The sequence below is a fragment of the Ammospiza nelsoni genome, chromosome Z (genome assembly GCF_027579445.1).
Source record: "Ammospiza nelsoni isolate bAmmNel1 chromosome Z, bAmmNel1.pri, whole genome shotgun sequence".
In the NCBI taxonomy this organism is placed as follows: domain Eukaryota; kingdom Metazoa; phylum Chordata; class Aves; order Passeriformes; family Passerellidae; genus Ammospiza; species Ammospiza nelsoni.
Genome location: NC_080669.1, coordinates 70563635 through 70584943, shown reverse-complemented (window position 1 = coordinate 70584943; position 21309 = coordinate 70563635). Strand labels below are relative to the sequence as shown.

At 46.2% G+C, this 21309-nt stretch overlaps 2 protein-coding genes across 4 annotated transcripts in view; one reads left to right on the top strand and one right to left on the bottom strand.

Annotated features, from left to right (window-relative positions):
* ARSK (arylsulfatase family member K) overlaps nt 1-17825 on the bottom strand; it is a 32938-nt gene extending 15113 nt beyond the window's left edge. For both annotated transcript variants that reach the window (XM_059491819.1, XM_059491818.1), the window contains exons 1-4: nt 17570-17825; nt 5205-5334; nt 3140-3299; nt 296-578 (exon numbers count right to left, since the gene is read on the bottom strand). In XM_059491819.1, the coding sequence (XP_059347802.1) occupies nt 296-578; nt 3140-3299; nt 5205-5334; nt 17570-17725 (729 nt within the window). In that variant the 5' untranslated portion in view covers nt 17726-17825. The remainder of the gene's footprint in view (nt 1-295; nt 579-3139; nt 3300-5204; nt 5335-17569) is intronic.
* Nucleotides 17826-17976: 151 nt separating this feature from the next.
* The window catches only part of SKIC3 (SKI3 subunit of superkiller complex), a 50757-nt gene continuing 47424 nt past the window's right edge, over nt 17977-21309 (top strand). The window contains exons 1-4 of one of the 2 annotated variants that reach the window (XM_059492446.1): nt 17977-18028; nt 19180-19277; nt 19814-19957; nt 21002-21093. In XM_059492446.1, coding sequence (XP_059348429.1) covers nt 19188-19277; nt 19814-19957; nt 21002-21093 — 326 coding nt within the window. In that variant the 5' untranslated portion in view covers nt 17977-18028; nt 19180-19187. Of the gene's footprint in view, nt 18029-19116; nt 19278-19813; nt 19958-21001; nt 21094-21309 lie in introns of those variants that run through there. The other variant, XM_059492447.1, reaches the window with a different exon arrangement.

Below are 21309 nucleotides of genomic sequence, written 5' to 3'. Positions count from 1 at the left end.
ATTAATTTACAGCTAAGAAGAGCAACAATCTCATTTTTCTTAATGTGTTTCTAGCTATTGAACTCTGTACTTATCGATTCAATGACTACTGCTAACAAACCTTTTCCCACAACAGAGAGAAATTTGTCACTAGTATTTTCTTAGCCTTTAATCAGAAATCTAATATCTCATTCAAGTATTTTCTTACTGTGTAGTGATATATCAAAACTGGGTCTATCTTGAAAAATCAGGAATAAAATATTGTATTAAAATACAGTTATTAATAAATTAGCATTTAAATTTTATATTCACATACCTTTTCAAGCCAATAGGGAGATGTTAAAAATGTAGAGGATCCAAAATTTTCTCCTGCATAGGGTGATGGATATGGGTGTGGTAAATTTAGTCCCAAGTAAAGAATAAAAGGTTGAGTAAAGTTAACAGCTTCTTCCTTTATCCAATTTACTGCTTTATCAGTATTCTGCCAATCTTTTTCCATTACTCTAAACTGCTTCCTATGGCCTGTAAGTTTCACCATGGGTCTTCCTTCTTGTCGGAGCAGGAAGTTAACATCCCTAGTCCAAGCTTCCACACGGTTACTGAAAATACATACACAAGTCACACACTCAACAGAAAATGTTTTCTTCACTTTTTCTCCAAGCAAAAAGCATTATGAATTCCTGAAGAACTTCCCCTATACTTTCAGTTGCAATCTATTTGCAATACCTGCAAAAAGGAGAATTGTTATTCAATTGAGCAATAATGATTGTGCATCTATTTTATAATCAGACCTTCAGACTTTTTATGTCTGCTTCTGAATCTTTTTTCTTATTTATTACCCATTTATGTCAGAATGGCTCTTGTCACATCTACAAAATAATACTTAGAAATACCATTCCATCTTGTGGACCTCTCTCCACTTTTTGGCACAGATTCACACACTATTTATTTGTAAACTGGGCCAGAGATTTTTATGTGAAAGAGTATAGTGGGAAATAACTTTACTGGTGAGGCTGCCTTTAGAAACAACATTCTGGATGTGGCTTGTACTATTAATTAAACACACTTTAGACAAAAATATGTAAGAATTATTTCTCTTGTATAAATCCTATCAAACAATAATAGAAAAGAGTGTAAAGAAAGCAAGAAGGAGGGGAAAACGGCAACATTTTAATGACAAAATATTTTTGAACATATTTTCTAACGTCATGGCAATTGTTGTCTCTCTAAAACACTAAAAAAAATCTGAGCCGCAAATGTCCTTGTTTCTTTGCTAGAGTGAATGATGGTGGACATTGGTAAGAGGCAGACCACCTAAAACCTTGACTAATCTTCATCTTGTTCATGGCAACTTCAATATAACCAAGAAATTACAAAGGAAAGTATAAAACTGCTCAAAGATTGATCACATTGAAACACAGCATTATTACTGTTTAAAGAGCATCTAACTAGTTTTATCCCCAAAGGAATTTTACCAAAGCACTTTAACTTCTAGAAAAGCTATCTGTAACAATTTTTTTATTGTTTTAACTTCTTGTTTAGGCTCACACTCTCAACCTACACAGGCTTAAATAAATTACTTAGAATAATATAAGGTATCTGGTTTACAGAGAAAGCATGTTTCATAAACATTAAAATGAAATTATGATAAAGGAGTGTGTGGGTGTGTCTAATTGTACCTAATGTCATAATACTGATTTATACAGAAAAAAAAATACTACGTAGGCCATAGGTCAATCTGATTATCCAGTCAGTCTGAGATTAGGATCAATTTTAAAGAACCAAATCCCCTCATAACTAAAAAGGAAGCATTAAATAACTCTGACCTGTTTGTCATTAAGGAAAAAGCTTCTCTTTATTATTATTTTAACAACGGACATTATTATTAGTCAGTGAGACAGAGCATGTTCGTAAAAACAACACAGAACGAAGATTCCCCAGCAGCCCATGGAGAAGATGGTGAGGAAGGCTGTACCCCTGCAGTCCATGGAACAGATATCCACTTGCAGCCTATTAAGTACCCCACACCAAAGCAAATGGATATCCAAAGAAGGCTGTGATCCTGTGGAAAGCCTGCACTGGACTTCCAGCAGGACCTGTGGACCTGCAGGGAAAGGAATGCAGGCTGAAGCAGGTTTACTGGCAGGACATGTCACCCCCTAGGGAGACCCACACTGGAGCAGTTTGTTCCGGAAGGAGTGAATCCCATGGAAGGAACCCATGCTAGAGCACTTTGTAAAGAACATAAGCCCATGGGAAGGACTCACTTTGGAGAAATCAGTGGGAGAGGGACCCCACACTGAAGCAGAAGAAGGTAAGGAGTTTTCCCCTAATGAGGAGTGAGTGGCAGAGACAATGTGTCATGAACTGACCACAGTCCTCACTCCCAAACCCCTGTGAGTAGACGTAGTAGAGAATTTGGAAGTTAAGCTTGGGTAGAAGGGTGGTGGAAAGGTGTTCTAAGATTTGGGTTTACTTCTCATTGCCTTACTCTGGCTTCTAATTAGCAATAAAAGAAATTAATTTTCCTAAGTTAAGTCTGTTTTGTTGTGTACCTGAGTGATCTCTCTCAGTCCTTAACTTCATCAAGTCGTTGTTTTTTCTCCTTCCTGCTCACTGGAGGAGGTGGAGTCACAGAACAGTTTGTTCTATCATGGTGGCCCTGGTGTGTCCATCTGGGGTCAACCCACCACAACAACACAAGTCTTTGAACACTTACAGCCTTCAAAAAAAACCCTCAAAACCTCTGACATTTTGTGACAGTAGGCTTAATATTTAATTATTATAAATAGGGGGTTTCATTCTGCTTTTCCTACACTGTTAGTATTACCAGGAAGTCAGGAAGTCTTAAGGCAAGGCAAAAACAGTTTATGAATTTCACTTAGGGAGCAATAATACCAGTGTTAGAAAATAACCATTCATGTTGGGCAAACCAGTTTCTGTATTACCTTTCAACTACAGGTAAAAGCCAAAGTACAGCTGCAAGAGATAGACTTGCTTCTCCATGAAGTTGCAAGACAGATCTCTGCCAAGCACCCAACACAATTTCTTTTAAGTTAAAGCTACTATCATTTCACCTGGAGACTGAAACCACGCGACAGCACACTACATGATTTGCTCACTGCTGCCCATTTCACAGCAGGAGAATCTACCTGATTACCTTACTGAATGATGTCCAGAAGTAAAGTCCAATTTCCCAAACTTCTGCGTATGGTAGCCATGCTTCTCCATAAGATCCATCCATGTTACATAATCTGGATCTAGACCTTTGAAGTTATTCCAAGATTCTGTTATATGAGTGAAAAGACCACTCCACATAGCTGGGGGAAAAAATGATGAGTGATTAGTACTCCCCACCTATAAGGTTGGGAAGGGATTAATCTTCTCATTATTACAGAGGTAGAAAGTCCAAACTGTGATACAATAGAACAAGGAATACAAAGTATTACTCTTACAAATCTTATTTCATTATCAATACAAGTTTCAAAATTTACTCTAATAATCTCCAGAATTGCAGAAGAAGGTCCTGTCTTTCCAGGTACTATGCAATCATTAAATCAATCTGTAATTAGATCAGAAAATATTCTTCTTGATTTCTCAAAGAATCTGTTAGCACAGATTCTGATTAAACAATGCCATATTTACATGTGTTTCAGAATGTTAGTTACCCTTATTACAGTTAAATTTAATGCAAGTTTAAAGTTAAGTATATTTGGGGAGAGAATTACAATACAGTATTCTCATAAATACAATATGCCCTCAATTTTATTCTTTTTAGGTAATCTACTTCACTACCACTTGCAGAAACAGAGTGAGAACATTAAAGAAGATACCAAGAAAAAAGGCAATCAAGGCAAGAGTTGCAAAGGAACTACGAGGAAAGATTTTAAAAGTGAATTCCTATTTCATTGCAGCTTATAAAGAATCATTCACTCTTTCCAGTGCTAATTCAGAGTTAAAGGTAGTTCCAAAATAGAACTAAGTCACTTCACAAGCAATAGAAATATCCTGTAAGCAAAGTGCATCAACCCCATATGGCAATACCAGTCCTTTCCCCACCCCAAAGCCCTCCTTCCCACTATATCTCTTCTGGTATCATCCCTGACACCTCCACAATAGATGTACCCTCAGCTCCTTGAAGGTATCCAAGCTCCTGGCTATGCAAAAGATATCCTGCTGGTTCAGAGCCCCACATATGAGCTCAGTAGTCACAGCTACCTACAACACTACACAAGTGATGAGTTTAATTCCCTATGCACTTTCTTTCTCACAGGAGTACTAACCTGCCATTTGCGCAAACTTCTTAAAATTTAATAATATTAAGTATTGGTCTTAGCAATAAAAAATGGCTGAAAGACTCAAGCATCAAGAAAAGGAAAGGAAGGCTGACTGTTTGTTCATGTAACGTCACTTAAAATGTGACCATAAGAAAAAGAAATGGGGACTAGGTAATCAATAAAGAGAATATTAAAAATGTAACACTATATATGACTGTCTTTGTCTGCTGCTTCTTTCAGTGTATGCTTTGAGAAGGAGGAGGACCTCTCTATAGCTAGATCAAGGAGTATTTAGATTTTACACAGATTAAGCAGGGTCTTTTCAACAATTGAAAAATGTTTTAAGATGTAATCTTTGATTAAGGAATATAGTTTCCTTCTATCTTCCTAACAAATTCTGCAAGTGGGAAATTGAACACAGAACAAGAATTGCATTAAGTAAAGAAAAACATGGCAGTATTCAATTAAAGCTACTGAAAGATGCATCATGTATCTAGAAGACAGTGGAAACTGCTACCACTTTATTCAGTTATTATTATTTATCACTCTTTGCTGAATACAGGAAAGATATTTATTAACTTTGTACTAGGAAGAGAGAGTAGTTCTGAGCATAGTTTCAGCACTGCAGCAGAACAAATTGATGATTTATCTACAAATCCTGAAGATGTTTTAAAATCTGAAGCTTCAGTCCCAAAAAGATTTGGGAGCTTAGACTTAATTGAAAAAATGAGAAACAAAAGAAAAAAGGAAGAAACATAAGAAACAGAAGAGATAAACAAATGAAAGAGAAGAATACCATAAGAATTCAAACACAAGCTAAAAAAAAAGGTATCTTATTGAAAAACAAAACAAATCCCTCCCCACTAAATAATTTCAAATTTCCCATAATTACCACATATTTAAATTGACATATTGCAAGCATTTATCTGGTGTTTTGCTTGGTTTTACCTGCACGCGAAGGACAACAAATTGGAGAATTGGTGTAGGCATTGAGAAAGAGAGTGCCACGTCTTTTCATAAAATTTATGGAAGGTAAATCCACAGTCTGATTTCCGGGGAAAAATGTCAAGCGTCCATCCTGCAATGAGACAAAAGCAACAATGCAAATGTTGCAAACTATCGGCCACATTAATTCATGTATTTGTTACCGTGGACTGGTGTTGCTCAAATGCTGCCGATTCTATGCAGGTTTGGAAAACAGTGTTGAGAAGCCCTAAGTAGGACAATATAAAAAGGATCACTTTTGAAAAAGTGCAATGGAAATATTAACTGGGCTTCTTTATAGTAAAATTAATTCCACTGCATCACTATACATATTCCAAGCTCCAGTTCTTCAGGGGTGGGGTTGTACCATGACACATTCAATGGGAATAGGTGCAGTGAACAATAAGGCTGGATCCCAATTTAGAGGTGTGCACTAGCACATATTTCTGTGAAACCATCATTGATTCCTCCTCCTTTCTAAAGGTTTATCCATACTACTTCTCTGTGAACTTATTTGAAACTATGGACTGGAAAAGGGATCAGAAAGCTAAAGAAAGGCTATTCTCCCACAGAAATCTCACCCACAATGATTCCCTTTTGATACTTCCATAATGCTAATTTTGATGCTTTCATAATGCTTATTTCATTTCAATAACCTATTTGTTTAGACAGTTTTTTCAATCAGTAACTGAAAAAAGATTAAATATTTTGAATAGGTAATTTTACAGTAAAATCATCACATGAAACCAGGTTTCATGCATATTTCATGTCACTGTGTTTCATCTGTCACTTTTATTCCCTTCCTTGGTTGAATAAGATGAGCCAACACAGCCCTAGCCTGACTGGCTCTTCAGTGAACAGATAGACAGCAGTACATCTGCAGTTTTAACTGCAGAAAAATGTAATTCCCAGCATTCGGTTTCGGGCAGAAATACTCTTGGATAACCCAGCAATGTAGAGAGGCACTTCATTTGGCACCAGTAGAGCTAACTGCAGCATCCCAGCCTCTGAACTCAGCTCATATCAGAACATGCTAAATGAGCAATCACCTAATCTCGTATACTACTACAAATGGCATCTTGATCAAGCACTCAGTAGGACAAACTGGAAATAAAGCTGTAATACACAATAAGAACTTGAACAAAACTTTGGACTGAAAGCGCTCTTTAGAAAGTTGTCCTGGTTCCAGCCAGGATAGGGTTCATTTTGGCAGTAGTCAGGAGGGGACAAGGCTAAGACATGGAGGTTATTGTGTAACACATGACATTTTCCAGGAACAGGGAAAGGGGTCCTTTCCAGGTCAGAGCAGTGTGGCAGCCAACAGACACTGTCAGGCTCTGCATAGTATAGCGGTGAGCATTCAAATGTGAATTGCTCACCACTCTTGTACATTTTTGTTATTCATGTCATCGCTGTTACTGTTCTAGTAAATTGTTCTAGTTCTGCCGTTTCTAGTAAATCGTTCTGACCCCAATCAATGACCTTTATCTTTTGTGTCTCCAATTCTCTGCTCCAGCCTGCCGCAGAAGAATGGGAGGGGGACAGAGAAGTGAGCAAGTGGCACACGGTTTGAAGTGATTTCAGTGGGAATACTAAATTAGAGAATACTACTCCTAAACCATGACAAAAGTACTCAACTGCTGCGCAGTCCTGTCAACAACACACTATTAAATTTCTCCAACAAACTCTTGTTTGAACAGCTGGAGACAAGAGTTTCTTACATTGATACTGTGATACCATATTCAATGACACAGCAGCAAAATAACTCCGTATTCTTGGTGTCACAGTGCACTTAGGGTACTGTAACATAATTGTTGTTTCTACAGATGATAGGGTATTCAGTGAAAGTAGTAAGGCTGAGAAGGTGGAAGCTTAACAACTATTTCAGGAAATCCATCCCCTAAGAACTGTGTAGGATTTCCAGGTTTTGAAATACCTAAGGAAATAAAATTACTTCAACACAAACAAGCACCTTTCATGCAGAAACTTGAGCTGCATTGCAAGCAAAGCCTGTCATCCATCACACAGTAAATTTCAAGTAGCAATTCAGGAGCTGAATTGCCTACTAGCACATTTCAGCAGGAAACCCTTTGAATAGCACAATGCCTGGTGTGACACAGCAGCAGAAAGCTGGCTGTTCAAGTAAGAGGTCACTGTTCTGCAGGCCAAACACAATCCAGCATCACTGTGAAGAAAATTCTTGTCCCACTTGGCAAAATAGCTGTGATTCGTTCATAGGCAGTGTGACCCACAACAAAGGCAGGCATACTTTCTAATAAAAACCCAGACCTTTTAACAGCTTGCAGGACTTCAGCTTTTTCCCAGAAAAACTGCTAGTTTCAACAGTACCCCATCCTTCCTATTGTCTACTAGTGATGTAATCAAAATGGTTAATCTATTTCTACCTTCAAATCAATATCAGAAAAAAAGCTTACACAACACATTTCTTTTACTCTTCTTTGTATGCACTATGCAAAGATGACACTTTTCAAAAACAGCACCCTGCTCTTAAGTGTTTCCATAAGAATTCCACAAAAATTGTGGGTTTTATCTTTTTCTTTTTTAAGGGTTACCTCATTAATCACTGTAATACAGTTTACAAGAATCTCCCCGCTTAAAGGAGATATATAAAAGTTCACCTAAGGTTTGTTTACAGCCTCTGCTAACATCTGGATATAAAATGGACATTGACTAACCCTCACGATCTTGAATACTGTAATTTTAACTATTGGTAAATAGACTTCCATTAAAAGGTGAAAATCTGGAGAAAAAAACCACATATTATTTTGGAATATTAAGAGAGACTATTTACTGAAAATAAAACTAACAGAGAATAGAGTCAAAGGAAGGAAAGTCAATAAGGAGCTATTACATAAATAAAGAAGAAGCTATTTCTTTGTCTTTGAAATCACAATGAATGTGTTTAAAGACAGGGTTTGAAAAAAGATAATACATGTTTACCAAATATTTAGGAGAAAATCATCCCAAGAAAAACAGGCAGCAGACAAGAAGCTTTTACCTGTGCAGTCAAGGAGGGAAGACCAAGAAGGTTAGGGATCAAAACTTCCTCATAGTTAAAGAGAAGTGATGAAATGTGAAAGCACCTGGAGCTTAACACCACAGAGCTTATGTTTGATTCTACAAGGTGAGTTCAGGTGAGTTAGAGAAACTAAGGCTCCCTGGAGTAAAACACACCAAAGCATTCTTGGTATGCTGGTGGGCACAATGAGACAACTGTGAAGATACACGAAGGATTAGTATTTGTTGTTGTTGTGTGTTGTTCAATTTCCTCAGTTATTTCCCCATTTTATGTATTCTCCCCCCAGTTCTGTAAAATGGTTCCTCCCTCCCCTGACTTTCCCGCCACTGCCTCCCTTCACAGTTAGTTTCCATGGTAACCCCCTTCCCCCTCAACAGTCAATCTTCCCTGTTATATAATTACCCCTCCTTCATTCCCCTTATAAGTAAGTTTTTCCTCCTCCCCGGGCCCAGTCAATCACCCCCCACTCCTCCCAAGTTTCCAGAATCTTCTCCTCTCTGGGGGCTGTGGTTGGCTGTGGTCCCGGGGCCCCTCCTTTATGTTGTATTTATTGGTTCGTCTCCCTTGTCAGTTATGTTTGTACCCTTCCCCGATTGGCTAGTTGGGCTCCCCTCCTCTCTCCACCCCTTGTTTTTAAAACTGTACCTCCCCCTCATTCCTTGCCACTTGCTGGTTGGCACCCTCCCTACCTGTTCCTGCTATCGAACCCTCAATAAACCGGAGTTAGCCCCCAGCCTGTGGTCACCTCTGCCTTCGTTCCTTCGCGCTTCTGTCCACACCGCACATCCAGCTCAGCCCGAGGCCAAGACGCCGAGGGGGGCTGGCAGTATATGCGCCGGGGGTGTCGGCCACCTCCCTCGTAACATCAGCTAGCCAGACACTCGGGCCAGACACGCCCTCGCGCAGGTTGGCGCCCAACGTGGGGCCTGAGAAGTGGACATCTGGACATCTGACCACGGACCGGACCCCGCGGTGTGGGATTCATAAATTCCATTGGCCGTCAACCTACCCCAAGGTAGTAGCAGGCCCGTTTTAGGGCAGCGCTCCCTGGGGACCGGAGTCGGGACTCCCAAGCACCCTTCGGGACGACTCCAGGAACGAAGACCCCCTCGCCTCGGTTTGTGTTGCCGCCCCAACGAGTTCGGTAAGCCCGGGCCCCTTCTCCCTGGGGACTTTCCGGACTTCCCCCTTCGCTTTTTTAAACTCTCCCCTAGGGGTACGGGCCCTGCTCTGGGGACCTGCCCCCCACCCTTTTCCCTATTACCCAGATTTTGTTGTTTTAACTTTCCCGTGGGAGCCGGACTCTCCCCGGATGCGGGGGCCGGACCCACCACCCTAATTCCTTGTCCCTCACACCTTTTCCCCGGACTTCGGGGCGGTGGGAGGGTGAAGGCTCGTTGGTCGCGGTTTGTTGTTTTAGTTTGTTTTTTCCCCGGGCGAGAGGGGAGTGTCATCGTTTTCCTTTCCCCCTTTCTAGTAGTAAAATTTTTGCTGCTAGAAAGGTGCCATGGGTGCAGGCTTGGGAAAGGAACAGAAAGAGGTATATTATTATGTTAAAGGTTTGCTGTTAACTGGTGGGCACAAGGCGCCCAAACCAGAGTTAAAATTGCTAGTTAAGTGGGTCTTTTCGAAGTTCCCCAATGCCTCCTCGGAAATTGTTAAACAGCCACGTTTTTGGACAGCCGTTGTGGCCAAATTAAACGAAGCAGTGAAGTCCGGGGAGGCAAAACTGGTTAACGTGGCGTACTGGGCTGGTGTTGTGCTCGCCACTCTCCGCCCAGTAGGGGAGCCGAAGAAAGGGCCCGCAAGTTCTGTTTTGTCCCCCCGTTCCCCACGTTCGCTTGCCCTTGTCCCTCATTCCGCTCCCTCATCCCATAGGCAGGAGTCCTCAAGGGGGATTTTAAAGGCCGACAAGAAGCAGGGGGTTCCACCTGCCCCTGCTCCCCCTCGACCTGCTCGGCCTTCCCCTTCGAGGAGCCCTGGCCAGGCTTCTCCTCTTCCCGACCCCTCTGTCCCTACCCCCAAGTCCCCAGTTGTTAAACCCAAAGTTCGGTTCGTTGAAGGTTTTGAAGATGGCTCCCAGGGTGCCCAAAATGGCGCCGGCCACATGGCCGTTCCCGCCAGGGCCCCTTCTCTTCCCCAGAATCCCTTTCTCCCAAATCCCAACCCCTTTTTCCCTCCCGACCAAACCCCATTTTCAGCTGCCCCTCCCTCATATTCTGCTCCTCCCTCTACCTCCTATATTCCTCCGCCCACGGTTCAACCCTCTATTGATCCCGCCCCTGTCCCTCCCATTCAGTTGGCTCCTCCCTCTGCTCCTCCTGTATCTCCTCCCCCAGTCCAGCCCCCCGCAGACCCCTCCCTTGTCACGCCTTCTTGTTCGGCTCCGCCCCCATGTTCCACCCAGGGGGCAGAGAGGGGTGGTGTGCCGTGCCCGCCCCCTCGTCCCGCCTCAATGTCAGGCCCCGCCTCAACCTCCTCCACTTCCGGTTCCCACGCCTTCCCTTCCGGTTCCCACGCCTTGTGTTCCGGGGGGGGGGGAGTGGATGACCGGAGGCCGGGACAGGCGCCCTTGTTGGAAGCCGCCCCGGTTTCGTACACCCTAAGCGGAGAGGGGAGTTCTCTGGCGCAGTGGGTGCCTTTAGCACCAGCCAGGATCAAGGAACTGTGCAAGGCGCAGAAGGACTACTCCCGGGAGTCTGAATACTTCCGGGGGTTGCTCCGTGATGCCCTTGCACGGGGAGACCTGGTACCCGCTGACCTTAGGGCTCTCTTCTCCAGCTTAACCGGCCCTATGGAGTTCCGGATTTGGGTGGCGGAGTGGAGGAGGGAGATTGTGGAGGTTCTCCCAAACCTTTGGGGGAGTCCTACCACTTCTCATGACGCGGACGGCCAGATATTACAGGAAGAACATCTGTTGGGCGAGGGGCAATGGGCAAATGGGGCAGCCCAGGCTCGGGCTCTTTTCCCACAACATCTGGTGGAGACGGCTCAGGCTGTGGAGCGAGCCTTCTTTAGGCTGGCAGTAGTCACCTCCCAATGGGAGGAAGACGAAGTGCGGCAGGGTGCGCAGGAGCCCTACCTGGCCTTCATTGAACGCCTCTACCGCTTCGTAGAAGCACAGGTGTCCGGGGACCGGGAGAGAGAGTGCATGTTAAGAAAAATGGCATATTACAACGCCAATGCGGAATGCAGAAAGGCAATTCGTACTCTCCCCCGGACCCCCCGGCCCACGGTAGAGGCAATGATGGAGGCGGTAGTGGCTCACGTTCCACTCTCTGCGCGCCCACGCCGAAACTCCGTAGCCTTTGCCGACCTCCCAAAGCCCGAGCCGTTCGACCTGGAGGCTGCCCCCGCTGCTGGGCCACCGACACCAGGGCCCAGCAGAAGAACGACAGACACACACCCCTGCCACGTGTGTGGCGAGATGGGGCACTGGATGCCCCAGTGTCCCATGAGGGCAGACTATCTTAATTTCAGGAGGCAAAGGGAGAGGGAGAAGTCTGCAAAAAACTAGACCGAGAGCGCAGCCCCTCCCTGCGCGCAGACAAAAATGCGGCGGGCAAAGCAACAACACACGGGGAGGAGGAAGATAAGGGAGTGCCGCCGCCAAATTTCGTCTTGCCGGACTTGACTCAATTATCGGATGTGACAAATACCTGTGGTGCAGTTCCTGCGCTTAACACCTTGTCCTCTGCTTCCCCTTACAGGCTGCAGCTAACTAGGGATTTTTACATCCCTAACAGTAACATCCAGCTGGTGTCTGTCGATCTCCAACATCCGGGTCGCTGGAGGAAACTAGGACGTTGCAGGTGGACTGTCATCGGTGACACAAAGCACACGCCGCAAGACGTGCACATCATTCCCGGGCTGGTCACTACCGACCGGGATCGTTTCGCGGTAGGGCTGTACTGTGTCCGACCCCCACTTCTCCTTCCCAAGGGACAGGTCATCGCCCAGGCCATCCCCGTTCCCGACCAAGACCACTGGAGTAGCGGCGCGGAGAGGACATCGCCTCCGTCGGTGGCCTGGGCATAGCTCGTAGGGAGGGAGAAGCCCCGCCTGACATGTCAGCTTTCGTTGGGCGGGGATCGTAAGGTCATCAGGGGTCTCTTGGACACGGGTGCAGATGTGACGATCATTCCCTCTCGGGAGTGGCCGTCACATTGGGATTTGCAAAGTGCAGCGGGCACGATTTCTGGTGTCGGGGGTCTACAATTGGCCAAACAATCAAGGAGCATTGTTCAAATTAAGGGGCCCGACGGGCAATTGGCTTCAGTGCGCCCGTTCGTTTTGGATTACAGCGAGCCTCTCTGGGGGAGAGATCTGCTAGCCCAGTGGGGGGCCAGAATTGACCTGCCAAAGGCTCCCCAGGTTTTTCGGGCAGTGGCCACTGATGAGCGCCGGACTTGGAAGCTGGATTGTCTTTCTGATAGACCAGTACAAGTCCAACAGTGGCCACTTAACAAGCAGAAATTAAAGGCGCTCAACGAGCTCGTGCAGGAGAAGCTACTTAAGGGCAACATTGAGGAGTCCATGTCTCCATGGAACTCCCCGGTCTTCGTTATCAAGAAGCCAAATAAAGATAAGTGGTGGCTCCTGACCGACCTCTGCCAAATTAACAATATAATTGTTGACATGGGATCTCTCCAACCAGGGATGCCATCCCCAGCAATGCTCCCCCAAAATTGGAACCTGGCAGTGATTGATATAAAAGATTGTTTCTTCCAAATTCCCCTTCACCCGGACGATGCCCCGCGCTTTGCTTTCACGGTGCCGTCAATCAACCGTGAGTCCCCGGCCAAGCGCTATCATTGGCGGGTATTACCACAGGGCATGAAGAACAGCCCTGTGATCTGCCAATGGTACGTTGCCTCGCTGCTGTCACCTTTATGTACAGCCCTCGGGGATGCCATCATCATCCATCATTACATGGACGACATCCTCGTGTGTGCGGCCGACCACAGTCTACTTGCCCATGCGCTTGACCTGACAACCAATGCGTTGGTTGCTGCAGGATTCGAGCTCCAGCAGGATAAGATTCAGCGGATGCCACCTTGGAAGTACCTGGGCCTCGAAATCACAAAGCGGACCATTGTTCCGCAAAAATTGGCTATTCGGACAAAAGTCCAGACCCTAGCGGATGTCCATCAGCTGTGTGGGTCTTTAAATTGGGTGAGACCCTGGCTAGGCATCTCCACCGAAGACCTAGCCCCCCTTTTCAATTTGTTGAAAGGGGGAGAGGGGCTTAGTTCCCCTAGGACTCTCACCCCAGAGGCAGAGGTGGCTCTGGAGAAGGTGCAAAAGACTATTTCAGCCAGGCAGGCCCATCGGTACCATCCGGGCCTGCCATTCAAATTTATTGTACTGGGAAAGCTGCCGCACCTCCATGGCATAATCCACCAGTGGGACCAAGACCTAAAGGACCAGGGCCTGGGCGACCCCCTCTTAATTATAGAGTGGGTGTTCCTCAGCCACAATAGGTCCAAAAGGATGACACGGCCACAGGAGTTGGTAGCCGAACTGATCCTCAAGGCAAGATCGAGGATCAGGGAGTTGGCAGGGTGTGATTTTTCATGCATACACATCCCAATTAAATTGGAATCGGGCCAATTAAAATTGAAAACCTTCAAAGAATTGCTGCAAACAAATGAATATCTTCAGTTTGCACTCGACAGCTACACTGGGCGCATCGCAGTTGATCGGCCGGCCCACAAATTATTTAATTCGGAGTTCAAATTATCTCTCAAAAAGGTCCAAAGCAGGGAACCATTGGATGCCGTGACAGTTTTTACTGACGCGTCTGGAGCATCCCACAAGTCAGTGATGACTTGGAAGGATCCTCAGACTCAGCAGTGGGAGACCGATGTTGTTGTTGTGGAGGGTTCTCCACAGATTGCTGAGTTGGATGCAGTCGTCAGGGCATTCCAGAGATTCCCAGGACCTTTTAATTTGGTAACAGATTCTGTGTATGTAGCCGGTGTAGTGTCAAGAGCTGAGTGCGCAGTTCTTCAGGAGGTTTCCAACAAAAATTTATTTAATTTACTGAATAGGCTTGTCGAGTTGGTCTCCCACCGCGAGCATCCGTTTTACGTTATGCATGTTAGATCACACACCGATCTGCCTAGGTTTATTGCGGAAGGCAACCGTCGTGCCGATTCTTTGGCCGCGGCTGCTGTAACGCAGGGCCCTCTCCCGGATGTGTTCGGCCAGGCTAAGATCAGCCACCAACTCTTTCACCAGAATGCGCCCGGCCTGGTTCGGCAATTCAATCTGACGCAGGACCAGGCCAAGGCGATCGTGGCCACATGTCCCCAATGCCAACGAGATCAAATGCCCACCGTGGTCTCGGGAGCTAATCCCCGAGGCCTGGCGAGCTGCGAGGTGTGGCAGACGGACGTAACACATGTTCCATCTTTTGGCCGGCTGTGTTACGTCCACGTCTCAGTGGATACCTTCTCCGGTGCCATCTACGCTTCTGCCCACACAGGGGAAAAGGCAGCGGATGTTCAGAAGCATCTGCTTCAGGCATTCGCTGTCTTGGGCATCCCTAGGGCCCTAAAAACCAATAATGGCCCTGCGTATGTTTCTAAGGAGCTGCGGAGCTTCCTACAGCAATGGGGAATAGTCCATAAGACCGGCATCCCCTATTCCCCGACAGGCCAAGCCATGGTGGAAAGGGCCCACGAGAGCCTTAAGAAGACCCTGTCCCGACAACAACCGGCGATGAAGGTGGAGACCCCCCACGTCCGGCTGTCGAGAGCATTGTATACCCTAAACTTCCTTAATTGCTCTTTCGACAGCCAAAATCCTCCAGTGGTTCGGCACTTCGGCAGCCACCAGCAGCTGCAGCCCAAAGTCAGGCCTCCGGTTCTAGTTAAGGATCCGGAGACCTGGCGGACGGAGGGCCCCTTCGACTTGGTGACCTGGGGGAGGGGATACGCTTGTGTGTCTACCCCCTCAGGTCCCAAGTGGGTTCCATCCAAGTGGGTAAGGCCCTTCGTCCCGAAGCAGGGGACAAAAGCAGGAACTGTACCGCAAGTTCGGCAGGCGTGTTGGCGGCGACGGAGGAGACCCCACCATCTGCCATCTGCTCCTCCAGATCTCCCCCCCATGGAGGAAGAGCCTTCCCCTCCAGCCTCTCCTCCACCGTTGGACCTCCTCCTTCACATTTCCTCCTGTTCTCCCCCTCTCCCTGATGTATCCCCTCGTATGTTCTATTTAAGTTGGCTTTTCGGGGAGGAACCATACTTATAGTTTCGATATACTTTTACTTTTCTCTGTCGTTTCAGTTTCATCTCCCCTATGGCCCCCGCTTTGTCACCGCTGGCCCCAGGCCCTGGAGTACCACCTACTGGCTCCTGATGCCACCCGTGGAGCCGTGGGTCGTCCCCCAGCCCAAGGTCACTGGCTGGGGGACCTTTTCAAGGGTTGGGGCCTGAGCGGGTGGGCCACATCTATTTTAGAATCGGTTATTAAGGTTGTTTTGAGTCTGGTTGTTTTTTCAGTTCTCATCATGGTGATCCGCGGTCTGGTCCAAAGACTGATATCCAAGGCCACTTCGCCCAGCGTTAATCATGCCACAATGCCCGCGGAGGAGCACATCGAGCTGGGGGACCTCTCCTCGGAGGCCGAAGAAGCTGCGGATGAGGAGGGGTCAACCGTGCCGCCCGCTGACCACCTATGGGCGGACGAGCCCCAGCTCGAAGAATGCAAAGATTGGCCGGACCAGCCGCGGGTCCTCGAAATTTAAGTTTATATGGACTCTTTTGTTCCTTTTCTTTATTTGTTAAGAAACGGGGAGATGTTGTTGTGTGTTGTTCAATTTCCTCAGTTATTTCCCCATTTTATGTATTCTCCCCCCAGTTCTGTAAAATGGTTCCTCCCTCCCCTGACTTTCCCGCCACTGCCTCCCTTCACAGTTAGTTTCCATGGTAACCCCCTTCCCCCTCAACAGTCAATCTTCCCTGTTATATAATTACCCCTCCTTCATTCCCCTTATAAGTAAGTTTTTCCTCCTCCCCGGGCCCAGTCAATCACCCCCCACTCCTCCCAAGTTTCCAGAATCTTCTCCTCTCTGGGGGCTGTGGTTGGCTGTGGTCCCGGGGCCCCTCCTTTATGTTGTATTTATTGGTTCGTCTCCCTTGTCAGTTATGTTTGTACCCTTCCCCGATTGGCTAGTTGGGCTCCCCTCCTCTCTCCACCCCTTGTTTTTAAAACTGTACCTCCCCCCTCATTCCTTGCCACTTGCTGGTTGGCACCCTCCCTACCTGTTCCTGCTATCGAACCCTCAATAAACCGGAGTTAGCCCCCAGCCTGTGGTCACCTCTGCCTTCGTTCCTTCGCGCTTCTGTCCACACCGCGCATCCAGCTCAGCCCGAGGCCAAGACGCCGAGGGGGGCTGGCAGTATATGCGCCGGGGGTGTCGGCCACCTCCCTCGTAACATCAGCTAGCCGGACACTTGGGCCAGATACGCCCTCGCGCAATTTGTGAGTGGGAAAATTTATTTGTCTGAAGGGTAAACCAAATATATTAATAAATCACTGTGATGAAGCTGCTACATGCCTACTGCTAGAGACACACGCCTGACAAGTTTACTGTGTTGTTATACCTTACAAGAGCCTCAATAAACCAGTACTTGGCACTCAGTAAGTCAGGAATTTCATCTGTGATTCTAGAAATTCGCTATCCCATTTGTTGTGGAGACTTAACAGCCATAGGACTTACAATGGGAAGGGTAACATGGTTTAGTGACCTTGCTTGCCATTAGGCTTTTCAAGCGAACCGAAGAGCATTGACTGTACACACCAGCCCTGCTCCAGGGACAGCTGTCCGGCCAGGGAGTCCTGCTGGCTCGTCCCCCTCCCGGGCGACAAGCTCTATGACCCCAGACCAAGGGAGCCACCTGCGCAGAGGTTTTCGGCTGCTGGGAAGCCCCTGATGCGAGCAATGCGCACCCTTCTGGGAAGCGGGCCGCGTCTGCGTCGGAACACTGGGGTAAACGGTCGGGGTGCGGCTGTCTCGTCGCACGGCGGGCGCGCTGCTAACGCTGTTGCTGCTGCGGCCGTTGCCGCTGCCGCTGTTGGTGCTGCTGCAGCTCCCGCCGAGCCACGGGCGGCCCGCGCAGTGAAATCGCGCTTGCGCATGCCCGTGCCTCTGGCCTAGGTAATGCTTCCATGGGGCCGCGGTGTCTCATCCTCGCTAGTTCCGTCCAGGCCACCGCCGAGGATTTCCCTCCCCGCCCCGCCCTTACCTGTCAGCGTGTCCTTCCACGCCCCAATCACTCACCAAGGAGTCGCAGGCCACCAACACCACGTTAGATCGGGGCTGGTCCCCGGGGACGGCGGGCTGCGGCCTTGCTCCCGACCCGGCGGCCATGAGGAGCAGCGCCACGCCAGCTAGCCCCAGCGGCCCGCCGTCTCGCAGCGGCCCGCAGTCTCGCATCGCCCCTCCACCGTGGCCCCCAGCTCTCTAACCGAGGAGCAGCAGCTCCGAAAGCAGATTCCGGGGCTCTGGCCACAGCGAAAGATTTGGCCCAGCGCACGCTACCCGCTCACTGCGGCCTACAACTCCCACGATGCCCAGTGCGGCGGCCTGCAATTCCCAACGCGCCCCGGGAAGCGGGAACTACATCTCCCACGGTGCCCCAAAAGAAAATGGCGGCTGCCGCGGCGTGTCACTGCCCCGCGTCGCAGTGTGCATGCGCCCTGGTGGCGGCTGAGGTGGCGGACGCGGCGGCGGCTGCAGGTGCGGCAGCGGCGGGCGGCGGCGCGCCCTGGGGCCGGGCTCGGTCCGCCCTGGGCGCCGGGCTCGGGGCTCGGCCCGCCGCGGCTTTCCCTGGGTGGGGGGCTGCAGGCGTGGGTTGCCTCCGCAGGCGGTTCGCGGCCCCGGAGGCCGGGCTGGATGGCCTTCCCGGTGCCCAGGTTTGCGCCGCAGGGTGTTTTGCCTGTAGGTGACTGTGCAGCTCAGGCTGGACAGTGCCCGCGGTGGGGTGCGTTTGTGACGGCCGAAGCGTCTGTTCCCTCGTAGGAAGCAAATTTATCTCCAGGAGCTGCTGAGCGATTCAAGTCCGACAGATTTCTTTATAGGTTCCGAGGAAATCTTTGAAATTCGATGTCGTCCTATGTCCAACCATTCCTTTATTTTTGCTTTGCAACTCCTAAAAAGTTTTTTTGTTCTTCAGCTGGTGGCGTTTTTCATCTTTTTGAGTCCTGGCAGCAGTAGTGTTGTTTCTCAGTCTCATCCTATCTCGGCAGCTTTGACTGTGGTGTTTCTAAAGTTCATTTTGGTGTACAACATACGCCAAAACATTGCAAGATTGTGTTAAAAAGCGTCAATGCCTCTTTGCTGTGTTCTTAAATGCTTTTTCTTTTTTGATTCGTGGCAGTAGTCAGAGGCAGAATCTGCTGTGACTGTGTGTGAAGGGCGGGCCGCGCCGAGGTGTGACAGATAGCCACGGTGCTGCTGTGAACGCTCTCAGAGAAAACCCTGATTCTTAGCAGCCTCTGGGACACATTTCTCGGGCCATAGGTGTCTTAAACACGGTTCACTGCTTAGTTTGTTTTTAAAAAGGATCTGCTATGTGTGGCCTAACTACAGGCTCTCAAAACACCTCTTCCTTAAATTTATCTTAACTTGTACAAAAAGTTTCACTCTTGGATAGCTACTTTGTATCATGTAACTCTTTGGAATAATGAGTGAATTCTGCATTGGAGCTAAATCATAGTAGTTTCAACTATGCCATCTTTTTCATTAGTTTCTGGTGCTGTATGCATTTTTGGCATACTGCACTAAATTTCTCTGTTTAAAATAACCGCTCTGCAATAAAGGTATAAACATTTTGTATGTGTCAGAATATCTGTTTTTACAAGAACTGATGATATGTCCTTTGTATTTAGCAGCCACAATGTCAAATAAGGAGGTGAAGGCAGCGTTGAAGAGTGCTAGAGATGCAATAAGAAATAAACAGTACAAGGAGGCCTTAAAACATTGCAAGGTAATTAATTTTATACTTGGAAGGCAAGTTTGGGGCTTTTTGCACATTTTGTTCTTTTTCCCATACCTCCACAGCTGTATAATTAAGAGTACAGAATGTAGAGTACCTTATTGATGTGATAGTTGAGATGGATTTTCAGAATTAACTTAATTGATTGTTTGTGTTAGTTTCCCCCATGTAAACTTTTATTCCCTTTTTTTTTTAATTTGCTGACATGTGGCCGTAAGAGAATTAAGTCTAGAATGATAGAGATAAAAATCCATTTCTAATCCAGACCTCCTAGGAGTGCTTTAATTGCTGAGCTACAGCACTAACTCAACACATCAGGTGTGAAGCATCCTCTAGTATAAGAAACTGAAGTTACTAATCTCAGTGTCTTCCTTAAAATTACTTAACTCCTAATATTGCCATATAAAATAATTCACCAAACTGTAGTGATAAAACTCAGTACATGAATGTGTAAGTTACATTTCTTTAATCAGATTAATGTGTAATCATTTCTTTAATCATTTTTTGCTTAAAATTGTGTGGTTTAGGCAGTCTTGAAGCAAGAAAAAAATAACTACAATGCTTGGGTATTCATTGGCCTGGCAGCTGCTGAGTTAGAGCAGCCTGATCAGGCCAAAGGAGCATACAAGAAGGCTATTGAACTTGAACCAAACCAGTTACTGGCATGGCAGGTATGTGAATATCCAATTTTTGTTTCCCTCAAAGGTATCACTATGGAGTTAAATATAGGAATAAAGCAGAGTTAAGACTTGTATCTTGTTTTCTTGAGGCCCTTAAGTTCCAGAGAAGCTTTGGAGTAGATGGGGTTTCCTGTTAGTTGTGTGTCCAATGTAAAATCATGGTGAACTTTATTTTCAGTACATCTGAGTTTGTATTTCTTATGTAGACTACACAGCGGTGAGGCATGCAAGGGAGAACACTAATTGAAACAAATACAGTAAATTTGTCCAAAAATTTCTATGCTTGTAGCTCAATGAACACCTGACAGTTCTTCTCTTACGGATAGAAAATGTTTTATCTGATGCTTTCAGCATCAAGTGGATTGTTAATGAATGTTATTGTTACTTGAAATCAAAAAGTTTACATTTAAAACAGCTGTGTGGTGTGTGCATTAGAGCCTATTGCAATGTAGATTTACAACCTACAATTTTGTTATGTATTAATTCATGAAACATAAGGTTTCATATTATATATCTGTTGCTGATATCAACAGTCAATGTTTCTCTAAGATAATAAAGTTCTTAGTATTTTCAGTATAAATGGTATTTTAAAGTATAACTGTTGGGGCTTGAATTCAGTGTATGTTGAAATTTCCTCACTTTTGCTATTAGGTTCTGGCTTTCTTGATACAATACTTGGGTGTGTATATATGTTGTTATGTATTTTGCATATTACATATACATATATATATATATGGTTATAAGGCCTAGTGAAGTTTTATACTGTCTTTTGTGCAGACCAGATCAAGTAACCGATACAAGTTTCAAAAAATTGTTGTTATTAGTAAAGAAATTGAAGAAAGCTTTTCACTTAAAATAAGTGGATTGAGTGGGCTGTGCAGAATTCTGCATAGTGATTACTGCCTTTACACTTGACCCCATTGAAGGCAATGGAATATTTTTTGTATACAGAACAGGTAGCATTCTCATAAAACATAAGCATTGTCATAAAATCTTGCTTCCTTTACTTTTTTTTTGTTGGTTTTTTTTCTTAAGGGATTAGCAAATTTGTATGAGAAACCCAACCAAACAGATGTCAAAAGAGACTTAGCAGATGTGTACCAAAAACTCTTGGAACTTCATGAAAGGTAAAGAATATTGAATGCTATAAATTCAGTCTAAAGATCTCTAGTTGGTCAATGCCATTGGAGGTATAGAGTATAGACTTTGAGTTTTTGAAGCCTTCTCACATCAGTAGTTCAGCCCTTGTGCTAAGGTTTTCTCTGCTTAGGTAAGTTTTCTTTTTCCTGTTCCTTTCGGTAGAGCAAAAACTCTCTTAGCTTACCCGTACTTGAGGCTAGTAG